The sequence below is a fragment of the Monocercomonoides exilis genome, assembly GCF_001643675.1.
Source record: "Monocercomonoides exilis strain PA203 chromosome Unknown scaffold18-1597598, whole genome shotgun sequence".
NCBI classification, from domain to species: Eukaryota; Preaxostyla; order Oxymonadida; family Polymastigidae; genus Monocercomonoides; species Monocercomonoides exilis.
Genome location: NW_027150563.1, coordinates 992091 through 1013508, shown reverse-complemented (window position 1 = coordinate 1013508; position 21418 = coordinate 992091). Strand labels below are relative to the sequence as shown.

Below are 21418 nucleotides of genomic sequence, written 5' to 3'. Positions count from 1 at the left end.
GACTTTAAAAAAATTTTCCCCATGGAATGGCTGACATCCTGGATTCAGGCGTGTGAATAAAGGAAGTTCATTGAGTTTTGTAAAGCTGGCTTTATCAGAATGAGTGAAGACATTTCAAATACATTTATTCCTTTTAGTGAGAAAGAGTTTTTTTACAGGACACACTAACGCATGCTGAAAATAGTTTTCTCGGACATCCATTACAGCGAAGTGGAGAAGAGATTCATCAGAGACGAGCAGGATTGTTGAACTCCTCCTGCAGGCTCTGGAATCTGTCTTTAAAGCAGCGAAAGAAATCACAGCTCTCACAGCAAAGGAGCTGAAGAAAACTTATAACTCCGAGGAGGAGAAAGAGTTGTTCCGAGGGACATTATGGTCCTGCGCACTCACAACCGACTGAATAATCCGAATAAGCCTGCTGAAGGTGATCTGACAGTCGATCTGGCGGAACGCAAAAAGGTTTTTTGAAGGGGGAATGACGACCGATGTTCTGGAGAACAAACGGAAGATCGTGAAGAGCACCAGCTTTTTTCATTTGGAGGGGGAGATGCATCAGTGGACGGTGCATCTCCCGACTCCACAACAGGTTTCGGGTCTGCAACGACCAGAAGTGGACTCCCGAGAAGATACAGTTCTGGAAGGAGCACACAGGGATTCGTATATAGACAGCTCCAGAGAAGGGGATACGGAAGGAGCTTCACAGACTAAAAAGGAAAGAAAAGAATGCCCAAGTTCCAAATACAGTACGTCCCAACCTTCGTTGTGAGACCAGTCCCAATCACTGGACCATTGCCCCCAGCCCCACAAAGGACTCAAAGCGGGACAGCTGTGAAATCAACAATTGGAGCCAACAAATGGTCGCAGGAGAAGAGAGAGAAGAGAGGAGAGAGAAGAGAGAGAAGAGAGAGCAGCGCTTTTTCGCAAGACAGAGAAAGAGGAGAGACCGTCAGGCTCCAGTGAAATGACAAAACTCCAATAAACAGAAGATCATGGCTAGATGAAAATACGGAGAGAGAGTGTGGAAGGAGACTCCGCACATCTCCGCGAAATAGGACAGAAGAGCTATCGGAGATTCGAGAAGGAGAAAGAAAAGGGAGTTTGGAAAGCTTCTGGGACTGTTTTCTAGTCACTAATTGGGAGAGCCCTGGAGATGAGCTCGAAGAAGGCAATATTTGATACTCTTGAAGGGGAAGAGATCACACAGACGCAGCATGGCCACAAGAAGCAAGAAGTGAAGAAGAATATAGTGATTGGACCACCTAAGGAGCCACTTCCTGGGAGACTAGTGAACAGACTGAATGAGTGGAAGAAAATTGGGGAAGACAAACTGGTGAGCCGTAGTATAAAAGCTCGATGGAAAAGTTCCCAATCCCCAATCTCACTGGAGGAGAGAAAACACAGACAAGAGTTTCGGGGAACAACAGAGATGATGAACAATTATTTATCCCTCTTGGAGGAGGAATTGAAAGAAGGAGTGATGAAGCCCATACAGGAGTCGGAGGTGAAGTGGTTCAACCCGACATTCATGGTGATAAAGATAAACGGAAAGCGGAGAAAGATACCAGATTGCAGGGCGCTAAACGAGGAAGTGCAGGGAAAGCATTTCAAGATGGATTCCCAGGAGACAGTTGTGGAACTCCTGGAGGAGAACGATTGGATGACCACTCTTGACATATCGAGCGCTTATCAGCATGTCAAAGTGGACGAACAATTAAGTCCCTTCCTGTGCTTCAGCTTTCAAAATCAATACTTTTACTACGTAGGGATGCACTTTGGAGTGAAGGATGCTTCAAGAGTTTTCACGAAGATAATGAGACGGGTAGCATCATATATCAGAGGACAGTGGAAAGTGAAGCTTGTAATATACATTGACGACATTCTCCTCATGCACATAGACAGGGATGCATTGAGATTGATCTCACAGGAGATAGCCCAGTTTCTGAGAAATCTGGGCTGGATACTGTCGGAAGAGAAACTGAATCAAGAACCAACAGGGAGCGTGGAGTTTCTGGGGTGGTTGTGGAATTCAGAGAAGATGAAAGTGACGCTGCATGAAAGGAAGAGAGTGCTGCTCCTGGAGGATGTGAGAACATGGATAGCACATGCACATAAATGGAGGAGACAGAAAACGAGGGATTTAGCAGCACTCCTCGGGAAGCTGAATTTTGTGAGGTTGCAACATCTACCAGCCAGTTTGTGGATGAAACGCATGCAATACGCACTGAGGAGGGCAATAGCCCGCGGAGGCTGGAACGGAACTGTGATAGCCAACCCAATGATGTTAGGAGAATTTACACATTGGAGGAAAACACTTCGAGAGAACAGATCAAGGTGCCTGAGGAAGAGAACAAGCCCAGCAGAACTTGCAACGGACGCTTCAGAGCTGGGTTGGCGTGCAGTATTAACAATACCGAGAGAGAACAAAGAGGAGAAGACTTATGTTCACGGAAGTTGGACACTCCATAAGAGTGCGTTAGCGATAAACGAGAAGGAGTCCAGAGCAGTGTTGAGGACACAAGAGAGAAAGTAAGCGTGGCTGCAACAGCAGAAGACAGATCATATTCGTCTGAAGACAGACAACATGTCCACGAGATGGACGATTCAGAAGAAGAGGGGAGCGCCATCGCTCATTCCAACACTGAGAGCATTGGAGAAGAAATTGAACAACCTGAACATGACAATGCAGACAGAACACCTCCAGGGAGAGCAGAACACGGAGGCAGACGCACTCAGCCGGATGGAGAGAAAGCTGGACTATGCACTGAGGGGGGAGAAAGTCGCAGAGATATTGCAAATAGCCGCACCGAGAATACGAGATACAACTTTAGAACAGATTGCACCGGTTCCCTGCGGGAGTACTTGGAGACTATCCTCCGTGAGAAGGAAGAAAGAGAGAGGAACACCAGAAGACGACATAGTGCTAGTCCACCCGTTCCTGAGAAACATTGGACGAGTGATGAAAGAGAAGATGAACGAAGCTCAGAGGGATCTGACGATTCTGATTCTGCAAGCCTGGCGTGGGTAGACCTGGACTACGCTGCAGCAGCCTGGGCATTCGATAAAGACCCTGGGTACCTTTCAGGAGTGTATGAATTCAGGAGAAGAGATAAAAAGGGAAGGCTGAAAATAACCCCCAGGAGATGTAATAAATATTACACGGGTAATTCTTTTTGAAAAGTCGCAAATGTTTTATTTTCAAATAAATCAAAAATTTCATATTTTGCTCAAATTTCTGTTTCTTCTCACGAATATTCTTCTAAGTGAACGAAATAGCATTATACAGAAATAGATTCCTTATTAGTGAAGTTTGGTGTATGTTAACAAAAATTTGAGCAAAATATGAAATTTTTGTTTTTCATGAAAATTAAACATTTGTGACTTTTCAAAAAGAATTACCCACATTGGAGAGGAAAATACCCAAGGAAGGGACCTCTTTTTAGTTTGGGGAGAATACGTTGGAGCGAAGGACATTGCAGCAGCAATACTGAGAAATTTAAAGAGTGAAAGAGAAACATTGAGAACGCTGTTAAGATTAAAACAAATTTTAGACGAAGAAAGTTTTGATGATACTGACCCCTTCACAACCAAAGAGAACAAGTGGATTATAGCAGATTTTTTTGAGACTCTATCTAACACAAATCTTTCAAGTGGAGTGATTCATCAGACTGTACGGAAAGTACTTGATTCAAAAAATATGTTAAGAGAGACGAAAATTGATGGGAAGGATATAGAGATATTTCGAAAAACCTATGTGGGAAAGAAACCAAGAAGGGGCAAGCGATGCAAATCAATGTGGGATCTTTCAATAATTACAAAATGGGCAGAAGCCACATGGAATTCTGTAGACCTACAAATTCTCCAAAGAAGAACCCTCATCCTCACTGTGATTTTTGGGTGTTTAAGTCAGCGGAGCTGGAGAGAATGAGGAGGAAGACTTCTTCATTCAAGGATAATGCAACACAAACACAAGTTCAGACAAAGACGAATGGAGGGAAGATTATTATAGTAAATATTAATAAGCATCCAAACCCACGTATCGATGCAGTCGTGGTGCTCCAACGTTGGATGGATTACACCAGGACAACATTCAAGGATGGACATGTGTGGTTCGATGTTATTGAGAATCAACCTGCAAATTTGCAGAGGAAAAAAGAAGAATTGGTAATTGAACTGAGAGAGAATGTAATATCCGATGCATATACCACGTACTCGATTAAACATGCAGTGAAAACACATTCAGCAGAACAAGAATATGCAGATTGGAATGCAATCAATGCATATGCGAGATGTGCTCCGGGCTCTAGAGTAGCCCAGGAGTATTACACCGTGCTACAAGTTCAGGACACAAAATGTTTCCCAGAGACAATTGGTAGCTAAGAACCACCCAGAGGAGAAGCAGACAAGTGAGAGTAGGATTGTGAAAGGAAGGAAGCGAGAATCAAAAAAACAAAAGCAGATCGAAAAGATCGCACCGAAGAGAAAGCTATAGCAGCAGCAGAAGATAAAAACAGAGATACGGTGAAGTGCTTAAGGAGAAAAGACAGTCCGCAGAGGTGAGGGGGAAAGCAAAGCGAAACAACGAAGTCACAGAATGCCATCCCACGACAACCCTCTCATTGGAAAGCACTCTCCATAATTCCCAGCAGCGTTTGCGAGCTGACGTGAAGAGAAGATACAACTCCTCATCGAAAGAAAGGCAGGGATCGAAAGAAGAGTGGTGTGTGAAGTGTTGGACAGATGGGAAAGAACATCGCAAAATCTGGTGCCCTGACGGAGGCGCCTTAGAAATACCCCAAGAGAGGGAAAGTGAAAAGCATGGGTGCCTCATCTTCATCCACAGGCACTCTAAACATCAGCCGCACCATGACGTGCTAGGTGGGTGGGTTTAAAATCATACAAGAATGAAATAATTAATTATAAAATTTTATAAGAAAAAAAATACAACAAAAGGGCTTTCAAGACTCATTATCGAGGAGCAAACCTGCTCCTTGCGTTGGTATATTCAATCTATTGTGAATTAATAGAACGCAGTGAGACAGGTTTGCTCCGAGATAATACTAACGCGGATGGAGAGACGATATGTGGTCAAGTGTTAGAATGAGCAATTCACAGGTTGAAAGATGACTGGGAAAAGGGTTAGATATTAAAGGAAAGATGAAGAGAACACCCGCCCGAAGAGACATGTGTGCACCTAAAACCAGGACAGATATAAATGGAATAAAGAAACAGTTTTAATCATAGGCCTTCTCCAATATTTTGTGTGAATGAGTAGGAAAGAAAAAAATAATATTTTTTTTATATGCAGTGTGTGATGACTGTGGTTGAACTGCTTATACAGCAAAAAAGCGGGAGGCAGAGTACTGCATAGGCAGTTTCCTTTTCCACGCATCGCGAAAGCTTGATTGGTTTTTCTTTCAGATCCGTTTTGGAACACCCGCCCCACCGCACCCCTACACGGATTGCAGGAGAAAGCTCAGAGTGGCAATGTCCCACGCACTCTGGTCTTTGCCGCCATGGAAAAAGGAGAAGTTGGTGGTGAAGAGAAGCAAACAATACATTATTTTATTACACAATTTTTTAATGCTATAGTTTTGTATATTATCTCACACTTTTTTCCACTTCATTTTGGGAGGGAAAAGTTTTCACTCAAACCACCCAAACTTAACAATCAATTCTCATAATTTCGGAGCAAACCTGTCTCAATGCGTTCTATCAATAAAAATTTTCCCCTTATCAATGTGTTTATTAGGGTTATGTTTAACGAAAAATTTTGAATTAATCGACTGATTGGGGTTCTTTTTATTAGTGAAAAGTTTTCGAAATAAAAATTTCTTTTGGATTTCAAAGATAAATTTTCAGTTTTGAATCACTGCAATTTGAAAGACCACTTTCGAAATATTATAATTGCATAAATTAATAATAGCATAAATAAACAAAAATACTGAAATCGAATTTTTTCAGATCGTTTTTCGCCCATTCACACTTTTGGCATATGCTCACTTTCCTTCCTAGCCAAAAATTATATAACAACTTTGTTTCAAATTGTTTATTGTTGAAATGCATTTTAACATGTTAATAATAGCGGGTTTGTGTTGTTCAAGTTCATTAAGTATTTGAAAATATTGCTCATTAATATTTGGGGGAAAATATGAACTTCCAAGCATTTTTTGCACAAAGGACAAAATAATGGTTTCACTCATAACTTTATTTAACTTTCTCGGATTTCAAAATTAATTTGATTTTCATATCTGCAAACAGGCATCGTTGAAATAAAAACATAAAGTGTGGTGACATTTCACAAATGTCAAAAAATAAATCCCTTTTAACTATGTTTTTTGATCTCAAAAAGTCAATGAAAAGTGCATAATTTTTCAATGAAAATGCCTGAAGAAAAATATTATGCCCCATTTAAAAATGATCACAAATGTTATGATTCAAAATATTCACTCGCATCTGCTCCATCTCCCAAATCTTCATTATCTTTCTCATGAATATAAACTGCTTTCTTCTCAATTTTGGGAACATCTGCTTCATCGTCTCATTCTCCATCATCATGGTCACAGGGAAATGCAACTTCTGTTAACTTGTAATTGGTGACATTCCTCACAAATTCTTGTAATAGCATATCATTTTCTCGTTGAAGAAAAAACGAAGCAATTAAATCATCGATAAACTTTTCTTTTATTCCACAAGGAGGCAATTATCTTCTTCAATGAAACCTTCAACTCTTTATCAAATAAGTGCATGCTCCTGTTTCTGAATTTCTGAATTCGTATTTGTGGTAGATCGTCAGATATTTGAAACCCAATTCATTCAAGCACTTATATGCACCACTTCTCATTACTGAAAATCGTTGTTCCTTTCTGATGGTTTGATTCAATGATAAGTATCAGAGTCTTCTTTTTTGTTAGGAACTCTAATAATAAACATTTCCCAATTTTAATATTTTCTTTTCTTTGCACTGCACCATTAAGCCATCTTTGTTTTTCTTTTTCACTTTGTGGAACTTTCTTTTTTTCGAAATCACTCCATCCATTTCCATAATACATCCTTCTCCTCCAAGAACAAGCCTCACACTCGACATTGGAATTCCGATTGATGCTCTAGCAACAGAATACCAAAAACCGACTGTATTTCGACCAACTCCAGTCAACAATAAGCACTGATCAATTCAAAATTTTTGCACTAAATACAAAAGAATAAAAAAGAAGAGTTTGTTTGGAGATGACTTCGAAAAAAAGATATCTCCTTCAAATATGGGGTGAAATTCAGACTTTCAAGCTTTTTCTGCACCATAATTTGAAATATTGATTCTCTCATATCTTTATTTCTTTTTCTCAAATTTTGAAATAAATTTGATTTTCATGTCTGTAAACAAACATCATTGATATAATAACATTGTGTTTTGTGACATCAAACGTATTTCAAAAAATATACCCATTTATTTCAAATATATTTATCACTATAAGTTCATCTCATTTCCATGATTTTTCAATGAATATGCCTGAAGTCAAATATTTTGTCCCATGTTAGAAATTCTTTCATTATGCAGAATTTAATGTTTCAATTCAAATTATATCCAAAGTTTTTTAATTATGTAATTTTTTCCAATTTGATAGAATGCTCAAATTATTTTTTTCTTTTTTTCATTCTTGTTTTTTAATTTGAATTAACAAATTTTTGACACCTTCAAATTCAAATAAAGCTTTATCAACATTTTAAAAACAATTTGTGTATTATTCAAACAGATTATGCACATAAGTTTGTTGTTTTTTTATGAAATGTTCCAAGTGCTTTTTTCATTTATCCTCAGGTTCAGTTTTTTTGCCATTTGAATGAATTGAAAATGTAAAAATCATTCACATTCAGAGATCTTTTCATTTTCACGAATTCTTTTTTATTGATCAATATTCCAAAGGAAACAATCATTTTGATGATGATAAACCGAACAATTTCTTTCAGAAGAGAACACTGACTATCATGAAAACAAACAATAATTCTCATTCACAATTTGAATATTTCATAAAAACGAAAATGAACACTCAAAATGATATTATAGTGAATGTGAGAAATATCAACTCAAATGACCATCTTTGCGAATTGCATATTATCATCGTAAAATACGCATCAAACGAAAAAAAGTTGCCAATGGTGTTGTTTTGGAATTTGATGAATACAGATTTGAAGAAATAAATAAATAAGAACAATTCAACAAAGAAAATGACTTTCAAATCAAATGACTCTTAACAAATCTCTCTCAAACAAAAATCTGAATGAAAATATAAATAAGTGTAATTGTGAACAAAAATCGAAATAATTTCAAATAAATACTCTGTCTGAAAAAAAAAGGTGATTAGAAAAGAAAAGCTCTTCATTGAATTCAACAGTGTTCAGCCAACTCAATCCAAGTGGTTAGCAAACACCCATTTGCAATCACCAAACAATTCTGATTCTTATGTGTTTTGAATATTCCTTCCAATTTCCAAAATATCGAAAGCTGCTTAATCTTGAAATATTCTCTTCGAAATACAAATGCATATGAGCAATCGAATCTTTGTTTCACTTTTGTCCCCTCTTATTTGCAGCAATCTCCAAGATATTTTCTTCTCAGTTTCTTCAACACATCTCTTCCTTTTCTTTATTTTCATCGTTGCATTTCTGCCCTTCCTCTTCTCCTCTAACCTCCTTCTCTGAACAGCTCCTCTCTTCTCTCACATAGCTCGATCCCTCAACATAGCAAATTGCATCTGACATCGTCATCACTGCTGCACCTCCAACAAAATGCTGGAATGTCTCCCGCTTTATCTCCTCCAAAGAAGGCCGATTCCCTCCTGCCTCAGACAGACACCTCCCAATCAACTGCTTCAGCGACGATTCAGATACTCTCGATATATCTGGCCTCTGTCCATCTCTGATCTTCTCTCCTGCTATCACAGCTTCATACTCCCCAAATGGAATCTCCAGTGCTAGGCACTCCCACAGCATCATCCCAATCGAGAACGAAACCGACTCTTTTGTTGCTCCCATCTTTTTATTAATCTGCAACTCTGGTGCCTTCCACCTCAGGCACTCCTTTTTGTAATCGTTCTCATCCTCAAATGCCGATGAAGGTGGTGGTGAGTCTGTGAATCTCTCGCTCTTAACTGAAATATTGGATGAAGAGGAAACAATGGTTATCGAAGACAAGAAAGATGAATCAGAATCGTCAGATGAAAGGAAATCAGAATGCATCACAATGCAAATGACCATATGTTCGGAAAACAACACAATGTGAGGACTCAAACTGGACAATGACTGAAGCTTGTTTTCCATTTCATCAAATGAGTGAAGAGCGAGATTAGCCACCCAGAACAGAATCTGTGCAGCTGTCTGCTCCCTCTCCTTCAAGCTCCCAATTGCCATTTCTTTTTTTTCATTTCTTCCATGAAGCAGCATGAACAGAGAATCCCTCAGATCCACAATCAGCTTCTCATGAGGAGACGAACATGCCATTGCATCCACAAGGTTTGACATGGATGAAGTGGTGGGGCATATATTCTCTCCCCGAACAAGTGTTGTTTCGGTATCTGTGGTCGAAGTCGATGAAATGGATGGAGATGGTGTTCTCTTCCTTATCTCTTCTTCCTCATCTTTCTCCAATGCCCATTCAGGAATCTTGTCAGAGTCTCTTCCAAGGATGTATTCAGTGGAGCCACTCTCACTCAGTAAATACTCTTCAGACTCTGAATGCACCATCTCCTTTCCATTTATTCTCTTTTTAATCCTTTCTTCATTCTTCTTCTCTGCCTCCCTCTCCGCTCTCCTCCACTGCTCTTCTGGTGTCATTTCCATTGTCACCATCTCAAACGCCTTCGGATCCTTTTTGATGTTATCGTTCACAATCTCTCTCAAATCTTTCGCTTCATTCTTTGCCTTTCTCCATCGAACAGCCAGAACAATTGATACAATCAAAACAATTAATAGAACAGCAGCCATAATGATCACAATCCACATCCATAACGATTTCCCTTCTTTTCCTCCTTCAGCAATCCTTTCATCTCCATTCGCCTTTGCTTCGCTTGCATTCTTCAGGATGAATGAATTTGTTGATGAAGGAGAATTTGAATTCCCAAACAAAATATGAGCGCTAACTTCTATTTCATTTCCACAACTGCTGATGAGATCTTTTGCCACACTTCCTTCAACTTCTCTTTCGGATAAAAACCCATTTGAATCAAAATCATGTTTTTCAATCTCTTTCTCTTCTCCTTTCCTCTTCACAATTGAAAAAGACAGATTGCATGGCACAAGAAGCATCCCTTTGAATGTCAGCTTCATTCGATTTGCCTCTTCTTTTGCTTCCACACTCTCCAGAACGGGAATGAAAAACGATGAATCCCTTTCTGAAGCAATCCCTTCAAAGCTGCACCCATCATTCAGAATCCAAAGTGATGAATTTGGCAAAACTCCATCTCCTCCTTTTAAACTCATCAAATTCAATGTTCCTGAGTCTGAACAGATGACATTTCTTCTCAGTGATGGATATCCTTCAATTGATGGATTATTATTTGAAAAATTCCCTGCTTTTATTACAATTCTTCCTCCACTCATTGTTATTCCACCATCTGGTGAATTCGAGATTGTTGTGTCTTTCATCACCACAGAACTCTTCACAACATCCACAAGAGATCCATCCCATCTGCAAATATCTTTTTCCTCATTCAAATTCTTCTCATTTCTTTCCTTTGAACTTCCATCAAAAATGCAACTATCCATTTTCACATCTGTGCAATTCTCCAATTTCATCAATTTCCCTTTTGGGGTCTTTGAACAAACTCCACTCATTGTGCAATTTGTCAATTGCATTGTATTTTTCATTGAAGAGCAGGATATTAATGATTCTCCACTTCCTTCAACTGTTACATTTTCTGTATTGAAATCCTCAAGTATTAATTGCCCACATTCATTAATATCTATCAGAGAAGTTTCTATTGTTGAATTGAAAATCGTTATTGAATCAACTGTTGACAGAATTGTTGATGAAAGATATAATGCAGATTTTTGAAGAATGAGATATGATATTGTGCATCCATCAAGTTGTAATTCTCCCTTTGCCATGTTGAAAATGTGATATGGAATATTTGCAAATTCTTCATTAACTCCTTCTGTCAATTGTTTTGTTGTGAATGAACAATTCATCACTTCAAGAATTCCTCCTTCGGGTGATATCAACGATTCATGTGAAGAGATGAAGTTCGAATCAAATGCAAAATTCACTCTCACCAACGAGACTGTTCCGGTTGTTGTAACCAAAGCCTCTCTTGTTTTTTCAATCTCTGTTTCAACTTCAACTTCACACAAGTCCCTATTCTTTGAGCTCAAACTCATCTCCTTCAGATTTATTTCTCCACCAATCACACTCTCTTCTACAACAATCATCACACTCATGAAATCTGAAGTCAGATGCATCAGCCCATAATCAATTGAATGACACAGAAGTGCATTTGTTCCACATTGTCTCTCATCTGATCCATTCACACTGCTCACAATGATTGTGTCACTCTGATGGATCGTCACAAATCCAATCAGATTTGTGTCGTCCTTATATTCACACTCATCTCTTCCATATATCGCATTAATTCGTGAATAATGATTCTCTCGAAGATCAAACCGAAATTGCCTTTCATTGATCTGCGATGTGATGTTGAAACATTCAATGAAAATATCATTCCCCACACTTGCTGTGTTTGCACTGAACTTCATTCCCACAAATGTGAAATTCAAATCCCCTCTTTCCTTTGTTCCCAGATACACCCCACCTCCTTTCCCATTGGTGCAGCTGCATTGACTGACTTCGGACTTAATCATCTTCATTGATCCTGACTTTCCCAATGAGAAGAATATTGCCCCTCCATTTTCACTTGTTTCTGCTTTGCCTTCTGTGATGCTGCTTTCATTCACAACCAAACAAATCTTATTCTCGCTCATTGACTCCAAAACGCTTGGTCCATTACCACTTCTCTTTATTCCTGAAAATGATGATTTGTCAATCTCAATATTTACATATTCTTCATCTCCTTCATTAATCTTCAATCCTTGTTCAGATTTCTTAATTGATAAAATGCATCCTCTGCTTTCATTCAACGATTCCACTCGAACATTCACAAAATGGCAAGTAATTCCAGAATCATGAATGACAAAAATACTGTTTCCAACATTGCACGATTCAATCGACAAATCATTCACTTCCATACTTCCTCCAATCACATCCACAAATACACTATCAAATCCATTGTTCACTCCTGCTTCTGAATGGAATGAACATTCGCGTATCACCAAATCTCCTCCTCTGTTTGAAATAATTGTTTTGGCTGAGTTGCCAAATCCAGATGTCAGATGGAGCTGGATATTTGTCAATTCAAGGTGAATATCATTTTCCATGAAATATTCCAGTTGACTTCCAATTGCTTTTTCAAAATTCAAAGTTGCTTTAACATTCTCTTCTCCCATCTTTACACTCTTTTTGATCTGATAATTGGAAACATTGAATGAATCTCGAATAAATGTTGATCCTTCAATCTGAATTGTCTTCATTCCGGTCCCAATTTTCATATTTTCCATACCTTTCCACATTGTGAAGCATGGTTCTTTCTCACTTCCGCATCTTGCAACATCAAATCCACTCGATGAGATAAATATCTCAAATGAGCTGTATGGAACGAGGAACATGAACAAATCTTTGTTTGAATGAAAGTTGTCACTTCCAACAAACAGAGTTTTATCATTTATCATTGACAAGTAATTAAAGTTGAATGAGTCATTTGTGACTGTTTTGTTCAGATCAGATGCTGAAATGAACATATTCCTCCCATATTCTGCCTCATTTCTCTCAAATACAAGAGTATTTGACAACTCAAACTGTGCATCTGCATCTGCTAGAGAAAGAAATATCCCTCCTCCGCATTTGCTGCACTTGCACTGATTGAACGAAGTTGTTCCTCCACTGTGTGACATTGAATCTCCAATCAGAACCTTGCTTGTTGATGATAATAGTTCGACTTTGATTCCCCCTCCATTCCCATTCATACACTCACATTCCTCAATCGTTGTGTTCCACACAACAAATGTCTCTCCTCCCTTCACGCTTTTTGCCATCACCACCCCATCTCCTTCTGTTGTCCGATTCACATTCCGAATTGTCACATTCACTAACATACTCTCTCCTTGTACAGATTCTTCTGTTGATGGCTCCACGAACAGAGGTTGGCTCATTTTCATATTTTCTATCTCAATATCACTCATCCTCAACTGGGACAGTTCCATCACAAATATCGATGCTGATATTTCACTCTCTCCATTAACACTTGAAAAGATCAGTACATCCTCCAATGAAAGAGTCCCACTCCCCACAGACACCACAAAAACATTCGGTGAAGAATCTCTTGTTGCGTTGTGATCAATTCCCACATGACCCACCGCCAGCTGCCCGCTTGTCACACTGAACAGCGTTATCGAAGAGGAAGAAAGAGAATTCGTTCCAATCACACTCGTCTCCTTTCCTTTCCCCAAAACATTTATCTTCTTTTCCCCAATATTGATTGTTTCTTTTTCGCTCACATGCTTCCCATCAAGTACTGTGATTGTTGATCTCATCCAAAATATACTTTTTTCAACAGCATTTCCAACACTCAGACAAGAATTAATCTCATCTGCCCCACATTTGTTGTTTTTATTGCTTCCACTCACCCCAACATACCGATCCTTCATTCCTTCTTTCAGCCAATCCTTCTTTTCAGTATGTTGGTATGTGTAGCCTTGTGGTTTCGAATAATTGAATGCGTAGCAAACTCTCGCATTATCAATATTAGTCGTGTAGGATTCATCGAACGGATTGTTCGATGAAAAGAGATTGTAATTGTCTTGAAAATACGCATCGTGGCCATATGGAGTGGAAGTGGTTGTGCATCTGCAATCGTGGAAGAAGAAGAAATAGCAATAAAGCTTGTCGCCTGGAGCTGTTGATTGATATGGCCTAAAATCCAATCCTCCACCCTCTTGTCGTGCAGAACATGAAATAAACTGCATGCTCCTCATTTTGAATGCTGCTGGAGCATTTTGACAATGCATTCCTCCTCCATAATTATTTGAAACTGAACATGAATTGATGTTGCAATCAAATATACACGCATTCTCCCCTCCTCCATATTCGACTCCAACGCATCCTGTTCCTGAAACATTTAAATTACTAAGATATATTCCTCCTCCTGTTCCTTTTGCCTTGCAATTCTGGAGTTCGCATCCGCTGATGCAAGTACATGATGAAATCGTATAAATTAGCATTCCTCCTCCATGCTGATTTTGTGCTGTGCAGACATTAAACACATTGTTTTCAATATGAATAGATTTTATTGTGTGGCAAAACAACCCGCCTCCACGGCTAAATGCAATACATCCATTGAAGGAACAGTGAGAAACAGAAAGTTCACCATTCTTTAGATTGTACATGCAGATAGCTCCTCCGCTCGACATCCCATCTGAAACTGAATCGCTTGTTCCTGTCGTCTTCGATCCATTCCATTCGCACCAAGTGAATGAATTTGCTCCATTTTCCGTTGTATTTTGTCTCCCTGGAGTCAACTTTCCATCTGAAGTTCCTTCATGTTTCACATTTCTTGTCCGACAACATCCGATGAACGAGGAATTCGAGGCAGTCAAAGAAGAAAAAGGGTTGTTGAGCGAGGGAACAATCCCACCATCATACACATCGCAAACCGACGAGAACGAGCAACTGCTCATCAGACATGATGTTTCATAAAATGAAGTGGCCGAAGATGAACAATCTGAAGTCGCTGTTGAAATGTTGAAAAATGTTAATTTGGAAAGTGAAACAAGAGGAATAGAAGGTGATGAGATGAATGGTGCTGAGGAAACACAAAAAGATGAAAAATGAGAAGAAAAAATAGAAACAACACATTTTCCAGAATGTTTCCCTTCCAAGGCTTTTGAAGAAAATAGAGAAGGAAATGCTTTCAAAAATGTGGTTGAAGACGATCTGAGTGAAATGTTGGTGAGCAGCCCACAACTTCCACTCAAGCAAAATGGAGATGTTTCGCTCACCGTCATAATGTCGCATTCTTTCAATTCAACATGGCTTCCATGTCCTGCTTTGATAACATTTCCCTCATCATTTTGTCTCAGCCCCAATGATTTGAGCTTCATCGATGAATTAACGAGAATCAAACATCCCTCAATCATGCTCTCTCTAAAACATCTTCCCCCTTTCCACATTTTTTGCTCTTCATAAAATTTTGAATTATTCGTTTTCTCATCTGGATTTCCTTCTTCTATTCGGTTGTATCCTTCATTCAGCATTTTAACACAATTATTCATCCCTTTTTCGTGTTTTTCAGCTTCTTTCGTTCCATCTTCATTTCCTTCGGCAATCACTTCACACACATATTTTCCATCACTTGCGTCATTTTGGAGCACATTCAGCAAAGGATTTTTGAGATAATAAATATTTCGTTCATTTATTGATTTCTCTGCTTGCTCTGCCTCAGCACTTGCGGCGCCAATGCATAGAAACTGCACACATATTATGCCAATAAGAGAATATATCCCTGACAGCATGGGTATGAATCCCCACGAAAAATGATGCTTTCTTTTTTTCCTGAATAATATATTATAATTATGGGCAGTTTAACATCTTTTTTTACTTTTTTATAGAATATTATTGTATTTGTTATTTTCTATAATTTGTTGTGACAAGTTTTTGATAATTTTCAATTTCTTTTTTGTTCGATCATGTGAATATCATGTTTTAAATTGTTCTTTATATTTGAAATTATGATATGATTATTACAAAACTGAGAAATACCATGAAATTCAGCTGAGATACATGAGAATTAAATTGAGAGCGTCTGAGGAAGATGAACGGTTTTCTTTACAAACAACAGATCTAAATACATTAATTTATTAAACTTTCATTCACATCATTCATTTTTCAAATTTGGTCAACTAATTATTCGAAATTGGTGCATTTCTTTTTTTTGTAAATTAATCAAATTAAGAATTAACAAAAAAGATTTTTGTGAAAATTTGGATTTTGGATGAATCTCAAAAAGTTGTCATTGAATAATATTTTTTCATTATTTATTAAAAATTGAGAAAATAAACACAAATATTTATTGTTTGCCAATGAACAAATAACTTTTTTTATTTTTCAGAAAAAATTATCATTATAAAAATCGGATAATTAAAAAAATAATTCACCTCTTTTTTGTTGGATTATGCGTTATTCAGGAAAGATAAATTTTTCGCATCTATTCAAAATGCTGAAAACAGAAAATTTTCCTATTAGACTGATCCTTTTCGAACTCAAACTTTTGTTCAAGTTTAGATCAAAATTTTTATCATAATGGGATTTTTGTTAAAATAATGTTTCAACAATAACAACATCACATGCTGAATGTATTTTCAGTTTGAGTTCTTTTTTTCAAAATCCCAAATAGTTTTCTATTTTAATCAAAACTCGAAATAAAGAATGATTCAAAAAAGAATCGGCCATTTAATGAATCCTTTAATGCATTTTCAGTATTCTTCATTTATTTATTGTTTATCTATCTTAATTTTTTTGAAAAGTTTCTTTTGTGAAATTTTCAAACAGAATAAAAATTTCATATTTCGATCAAATTTCTGTTTCCACTCACCAAATTTTGCTGTTATGAAAGAAAAATATTGGCAATGTTTTTATTTCCATTATAGTTTAGTTACGTGAGTCGGAACAGAAATATGATCAAAATTTGATATTTTTATTTTTGTTGAAAATCGAACAAAAGGAACTTTACAAATAAATTTAGACATTTCGAATTCAAAAAAAAATTTTATTACGATTGTTTCAAAAGCATATGTTTGAGCAAAAATGATGTCAAAGTTAACTGAAAAAAGTGAAATAACTTTTTATTGTTCAAAACCGAATGCCAAACACAAATTTTAAAACTTGAATAATTGATGGAAAAAATGAAATTTCAAAAAATTTAACTGATGCTATAAAAGTGTTTTTGCTTTAATATATGGGTGATTATTTTTGAAATCATTTTTTTTCTTTCAAAATTTTCGGTTCGAAACTTTCTTTTGAATGTGAAACAATGAACACTGAAAAGTGAACAGACATATTCAAGACCTCTTTATTTTTATTTCAGATTATGCATTGGCTTTTGAAATAATTGCGATTATAAAAGCACTTAAATGGGAAATTTCTTCTCAAAGGCAAACAATCTTTGAAAAATTAATAACCCGAAAAATTTTCTGATTTCAAAAATTATCACCCATATTTCTCGAAAAACCGAAAAATATTAACATTCATTGCTCATCAGACATAACATGTTTCCATCTATTGTTTAAGGCTTGTGCTTCAAATAACACGATTGAATACTAATGATACAAAATCAGAGCTATTTATTTTTCAAATTTTCATTCTTCACATTATTAAAAATAATTAACTGTTTAAATTCATTTCATAAAAAGATGAAACTTTATTTTCTTTTTCACTTGGAGATATTTTAAATTGCACAAAGAGCTGAATATTGATTGTGCGAAAAACACTGGAAAAGATCGTTTTCTCTATTCTTGCAAAATGAAGAATGTGATTATTATCCTCCTTATTTGGGGCAAAATTTTTTCCTTCAGCCATTTTCATTGAAATATTTTGTTCTTTTCATCGACTTTTTTTATTTCAAAAAACATAATAAAAATGGGTTCTTTTTTTGACATTTGTGAAATGTTGGAAAACTTAATATTTTGATTTCAACGATGCATGCTTAAGGATATAAAAAACAAATTTATTTTGAAATCTGATTAAGTGAAATAAAGTTATGAGAGAAACAATTTATCAATGCTTTGTACAAAAAAAGCTTGAAAGTCCGTATTTTCCCTAATATTTACAAAGGATTTATCATATGAATGATATTACTCATAATATTACAACATTGAAACACAAGAAAGCTTATTAATTATTATTTCTCTTGTTGATATTTGAGTTTTGTTATAAAAAGGTGAAATGTGAAAACAAGTGAAAAAAAAAGTTTTTCAAAAATTTTAAAAATGTCAATAATGTTAAAAAGAAAATTTTTCAAAACAATCCCTACAATGAATACGCTTGATTTCAAAAACTCGTGGAGATACGAGCAAAATATTGATCAAAATATAAAACTTAAAAACTTCAGAACTTTTTCAAAGGATTAATTTTCTTAAAAAATTTGTATGCAACTTTATTATAAAATATTGTTTGTTTTAAAAATATTCTCATCGAAAACAAGCTTCTATTTGAAGCAGAATGAGAAAAAAATTATAGGATCTAATAAAAAACTAAGTGCTCAAAAAAATATGAAACTTCAAATATTATTTGTTTCAAGATAAATACATAAAAAAGAATCACAACAATTATTTAATGCTTCTGTACTTTGTTATTTTATTAAAAATTGTGACGATTGAAAGAAGATTTATATCCTTTTTTGTTTGCATTTTAACATGAGAATTTCTGGGTTATTTTGGAAAAAAAGTTAAACTGATGAAATTACAATTCAAATTTTTGAACTGATTCATACAATAACAATGAAACAGCTGGAAACTGATTGACAACAAACTTAAAAACAACTCCCGACTTTGAGAAAAGCTCATGTTTTTGTTCCAAATGCAATTTAAGTGAACTCGAAACTGAAATAATCAGAAGAAAAATCTTGGTTGATGAATTTATCATTAAATTTTAATAAACTGTTACCTGCTGAGAAACGATTCAACACTTTTTAAAATATCCTCTCATTTTTAAGAAGTCGAATTTTGCATAGAACACGAATGAAGCAAAATAAATAATTAAACGAAAAAATCAGAAAATTTTGAACCGTTTGAAGAACGTTTGTTACTCAGTCTTCGTTTCTTCATTTTTCTCTTTTTCTTCTTTCACTTCCTTCACTTCTCCCCGTTCTCCATTTTCTTCTTCATCTTTTTGCTGGCTTTCTTCAACAGGCTGTTGTGCTGTCTCCTCTTGCTTTTTTTCCTCTTCCTCATTTCCGTTCCCATCTTCTTTATTTTCTTCAGACTCTTTTGTTTCAGCATTTGACTCATTTTCTTGTTTGTCTTCTTCTGTTTGTTTTTCCTCACCTTCCTGTTTCTCTCCTTCTTCCTTCTTTTCTTCATCAGCAGACTGCTGATCTTTCTTTTCTTCAGCTTCAAGTGCTTCTGAAGCTTCTGCCGTTTCTTGGGTTTCTGCATTTTCTTCTTGATTTTCTTCTTGTTTTTCCTCTTCTTCGGTTGTTGCTTTTTCTTCTTCTTTCACTGTTTCTTCCTCTTTCTTTTCTTCGTCAACAGCTTCTTTCTTTTCTTCATCTTCCTTCTCTTCTTCTTCAAGTGTTGCGCTTTCTTCATTCTTTTCTTCTTCACTTTCTTCTATCTTTTCATTGGAAATTTCTTCTTTATTCTCTGATGTTTCGTTTTCTTCTTCTTTTTCCACTGAATGCTCTTCTGCCTCATTTGATTCTTTTTTCTCTTCGATTTTCTCCTCTGGGCGCTCTTCAGCGATTTCTGCAACTTCTTCTTTGCTTATTCCTTCTGTTGATTCCAGCCCTTTGAACGTTTCTTCCAATGACTTCTTTTCGTCAATTCCCTCAAACGGCTTCACTTTGTTGATTACATATATATAGTGCACCTGATCTGCCGGAGCACCAGGAAACTTGGGATATGTTTGATGATTAATTTCCCAACCAAACTGTGGCTTTGATAAATGAGCTAACCTTCTATCAAGGTGCGCATGTGTGATCATAATATATTTCCCACCGATCTTTAAAACACGAGAAACTTCTGCAAATAATTTTGCAACTTTACTATAAGAATGCCTTCCTGTAAACACTGAATCAGAAGTTCCTTTATCAATAATAACATCAAAGCTTTCATCAGGAAACTCGAGATTCAATGCATCCATGCAAATATCTTCAAATTAATTTCAAAATTATAAAGACAATAAATTAAAACAAACACTTTAAATGAGGTTGTTTTCCCGCATGAAGCTCGCTCATATCCTTAATAACAACTTCTGAAAAGTCAATGCATGTAATATCTTGTTTCCCTTCATTGTACAATTCTTCAGCAATTTCTGAGAAAAATTTTTTATTTTCGGAGTATGAAAAAATCAAGTCACATATTGAACAAAAACAATTAAATTTAACACACTTGATGTTCCGCACCCTAAATCAAGTACTTTACTGTCGTCTTGGACATAAGGTTTTAAAAACTTATGCACATCATTCCATCTCATATACCAATCAAATGGCGTTTTTTCTTCCGTGTACCTTTCGTTCCAATACTCTTTAATATTGAATATGTAACAATAAATAAACGAAACAATAGAATTAACGCACCTCTGTCGCCAAATTTACCCATCTCTTTTGATCAGAACCATTTAACATCTTTCATTAATTTTCATTATAAAAGTGGGAATGATCATCCACAAGTCTTTTTTTGTGCAAAAATGCCATTTCAACAAGTTGAATTTTCTTTATCTCCTAAAAGCAAAGGCATTCATCTGGTAACGGATGAGATTGAAGAGCATCTTCCTGCTTTGCCAAATGTTGGAATTTTGCAATTATTTATTAAACACACATCCGCTGCTCTCACCATAAACGAAAATTTTGATTCAGATGTTAGGAAAGATATGGATGAGATTTTTAATAGATTGGTAAAGGAAAGAGAACCGTACTACAAACACACTAGTGAAGGACCCGACGATATGCCTGCTCACGCAAAATGTTCTCTTGTTGGCTGCAATTTGACCATTCCAATTACAAAAAATCAATTAAATCTTGGAACGTGGCAAGGAATTTATTTGTGCGAGTTTAGAAGATCAGGAAGTGCAAGAAAGATTGTTGCTACAATCATGTCGTGAACTGTAATTTTTCAATCTTAAATGAAATAGGAATAAATCAGTTCACCACCATTTCATTTTGTGAAATTATGTGATTTTCTTTCTTTCTTTCTTTTTTGAGAAAAATTATTTTATCGAATGAATAATTTTCAAATATGTTTTGATATATTTCTTGTTTTATCGCTTGAAAATTGAGAAGTTATTTTGCTCGCTGCTTTTTATGATGTCTTAAGTGTTTTTGTTTTTAACAAAATGATTTTCACCATTATCAAAGCGCTCATTTCAAAAAAATTTGTATTTGAATAATTTTCTTTGAGATGCATAATTGATAAAAAAGTTGAACACAAGTTTTCATTTCCATCATATTGAAAAATTTGGTCAAATGCCCATAATATTTACCAATTTATGTTGTTTTGCTTTAAATGGATGAATTAGCAAATCTTTCATTTGGAGATTTTATCTTCCTGAAGGGAAATCAACAAGGAATTTATTCTTTTGTTTCTGTTTCAAAAAATTGTTCGGCAA

General features: G+C 36.1%; 4 protein-coding genes across 4 annotated transcripts; 2 read left to right on the top strand and 2 right to left on the bottom strand.

Annotated features, from left to right (window-relative positions):
• Nucleotides 1-1150: 1150 nt before the first annotated feature.
• Nucleotides 1151-4377, top strand: MONOS_10871 (putative Reverse transcriptase (RNA-dependent DNA polymerase); the record flags this gene model as incomplete). Its single annotated transcript, XM_067863353.1, has 4 exons — nt 1151-2387; nt 2468-3086; nt 3391-3667; nt 3904-4377. The coding sequence occupies 4 exons, from the start codon at nt 1151-1153 to the stop codon at nt 4375-4377; spliced, it is 2607 nt and encodes an 868-aa protein (XP_067728894.1).
• Nucleotides 4378-7939: 3562 nt separating this feature from the next.
• Nucleotides 7940-14775, bottom strand: MONOS_10872 (uncharacterized protein; the record flags this gene model as incomplete). Its single annotated transcript, XM_067863354.1, has 1 exon — nt 7940-14775. The coding sequence occupies one exon, from the start codon at nt 14773-14775 to the stop codon at nt 8617-8619; it is 6159 nt and encodes a 2052-aa protein (XP_067728893.1). The 3' UTR covers nt 7940-8616.
• A 3221-nt stretch (nt 14776-17996) lies between these two features.
• On the bottom strand, nt 17997-20420 carry MONOS_12393 (putative Methyltransferase-like protein 13 A (METTL13A)). The gene is made up of 5 exons (XM_067865011.1): nt 20391-20420; nt 20203-20337; nt 20009-20125; nt 18758-19962; nt 17997-18693 (listed from the first exon to the last, which is right to left on the bottom strand). Exons 1-4 carry the CDS (start codon nt 20410-20412, stop codon nt 18896-18898), a joined length of 1341 nt encoding a protein of 446 aa, XP_067728892.1. The 5' UTR covers nt 20413-20420; the 3' UTR covers nt 17997-18693; nt 18758-18895.
• Nucleotides 20421-20470: 50 nt separating this feature from the next.
• MONOS_12394 (putative YjbQ family protein) lies at nt 20471-21213 on the top strand. The gene has a single exon (XM_067865012.1). The coding sequence runs from the start codon at nt 20501-20503 to the stop codon at nt 20912-20914; it is 414 nt and encodes a 137-aa protein (XP_067728891.1). The 5' UTR covers nt 20471-20500; the 3' UTR covers nt 20915-21213.
• Nucleotides 21214-21418: the final 205 nt, after the last annotated feature.

Excerpts from the sequence above, each read along its gene's own strand:
- MONOS_12393 (XM_067865011.1), bottom strand. The coding sequence starts at position 20,412 with ATGGGTAAATTTGGCGACAGAG. Across the intron at positions 20,338-20,390 it reads GGGTAAATTTGGCGACAGAG|AGTATTGGAACGAAAGGTAC; the intron begins GTGCGTTAATTC and ends TCAATATTAAAG. Across the intron at positions 20,126-20,202 it reads TTTAGGGTGCGGAACATCAA|AAATTGCTGAAGAATTGTAC; the intron begins GTGTGTTAAATT and ends AATTTTTCTCAG.
- MONOS_12394 (XM_067865012.1), top strand. The coding sequence starts at position 20,501 with ATGCCATTTCAACAAGTTGAATTTTCTTTATCTCCTAAAAGCAAAGGC.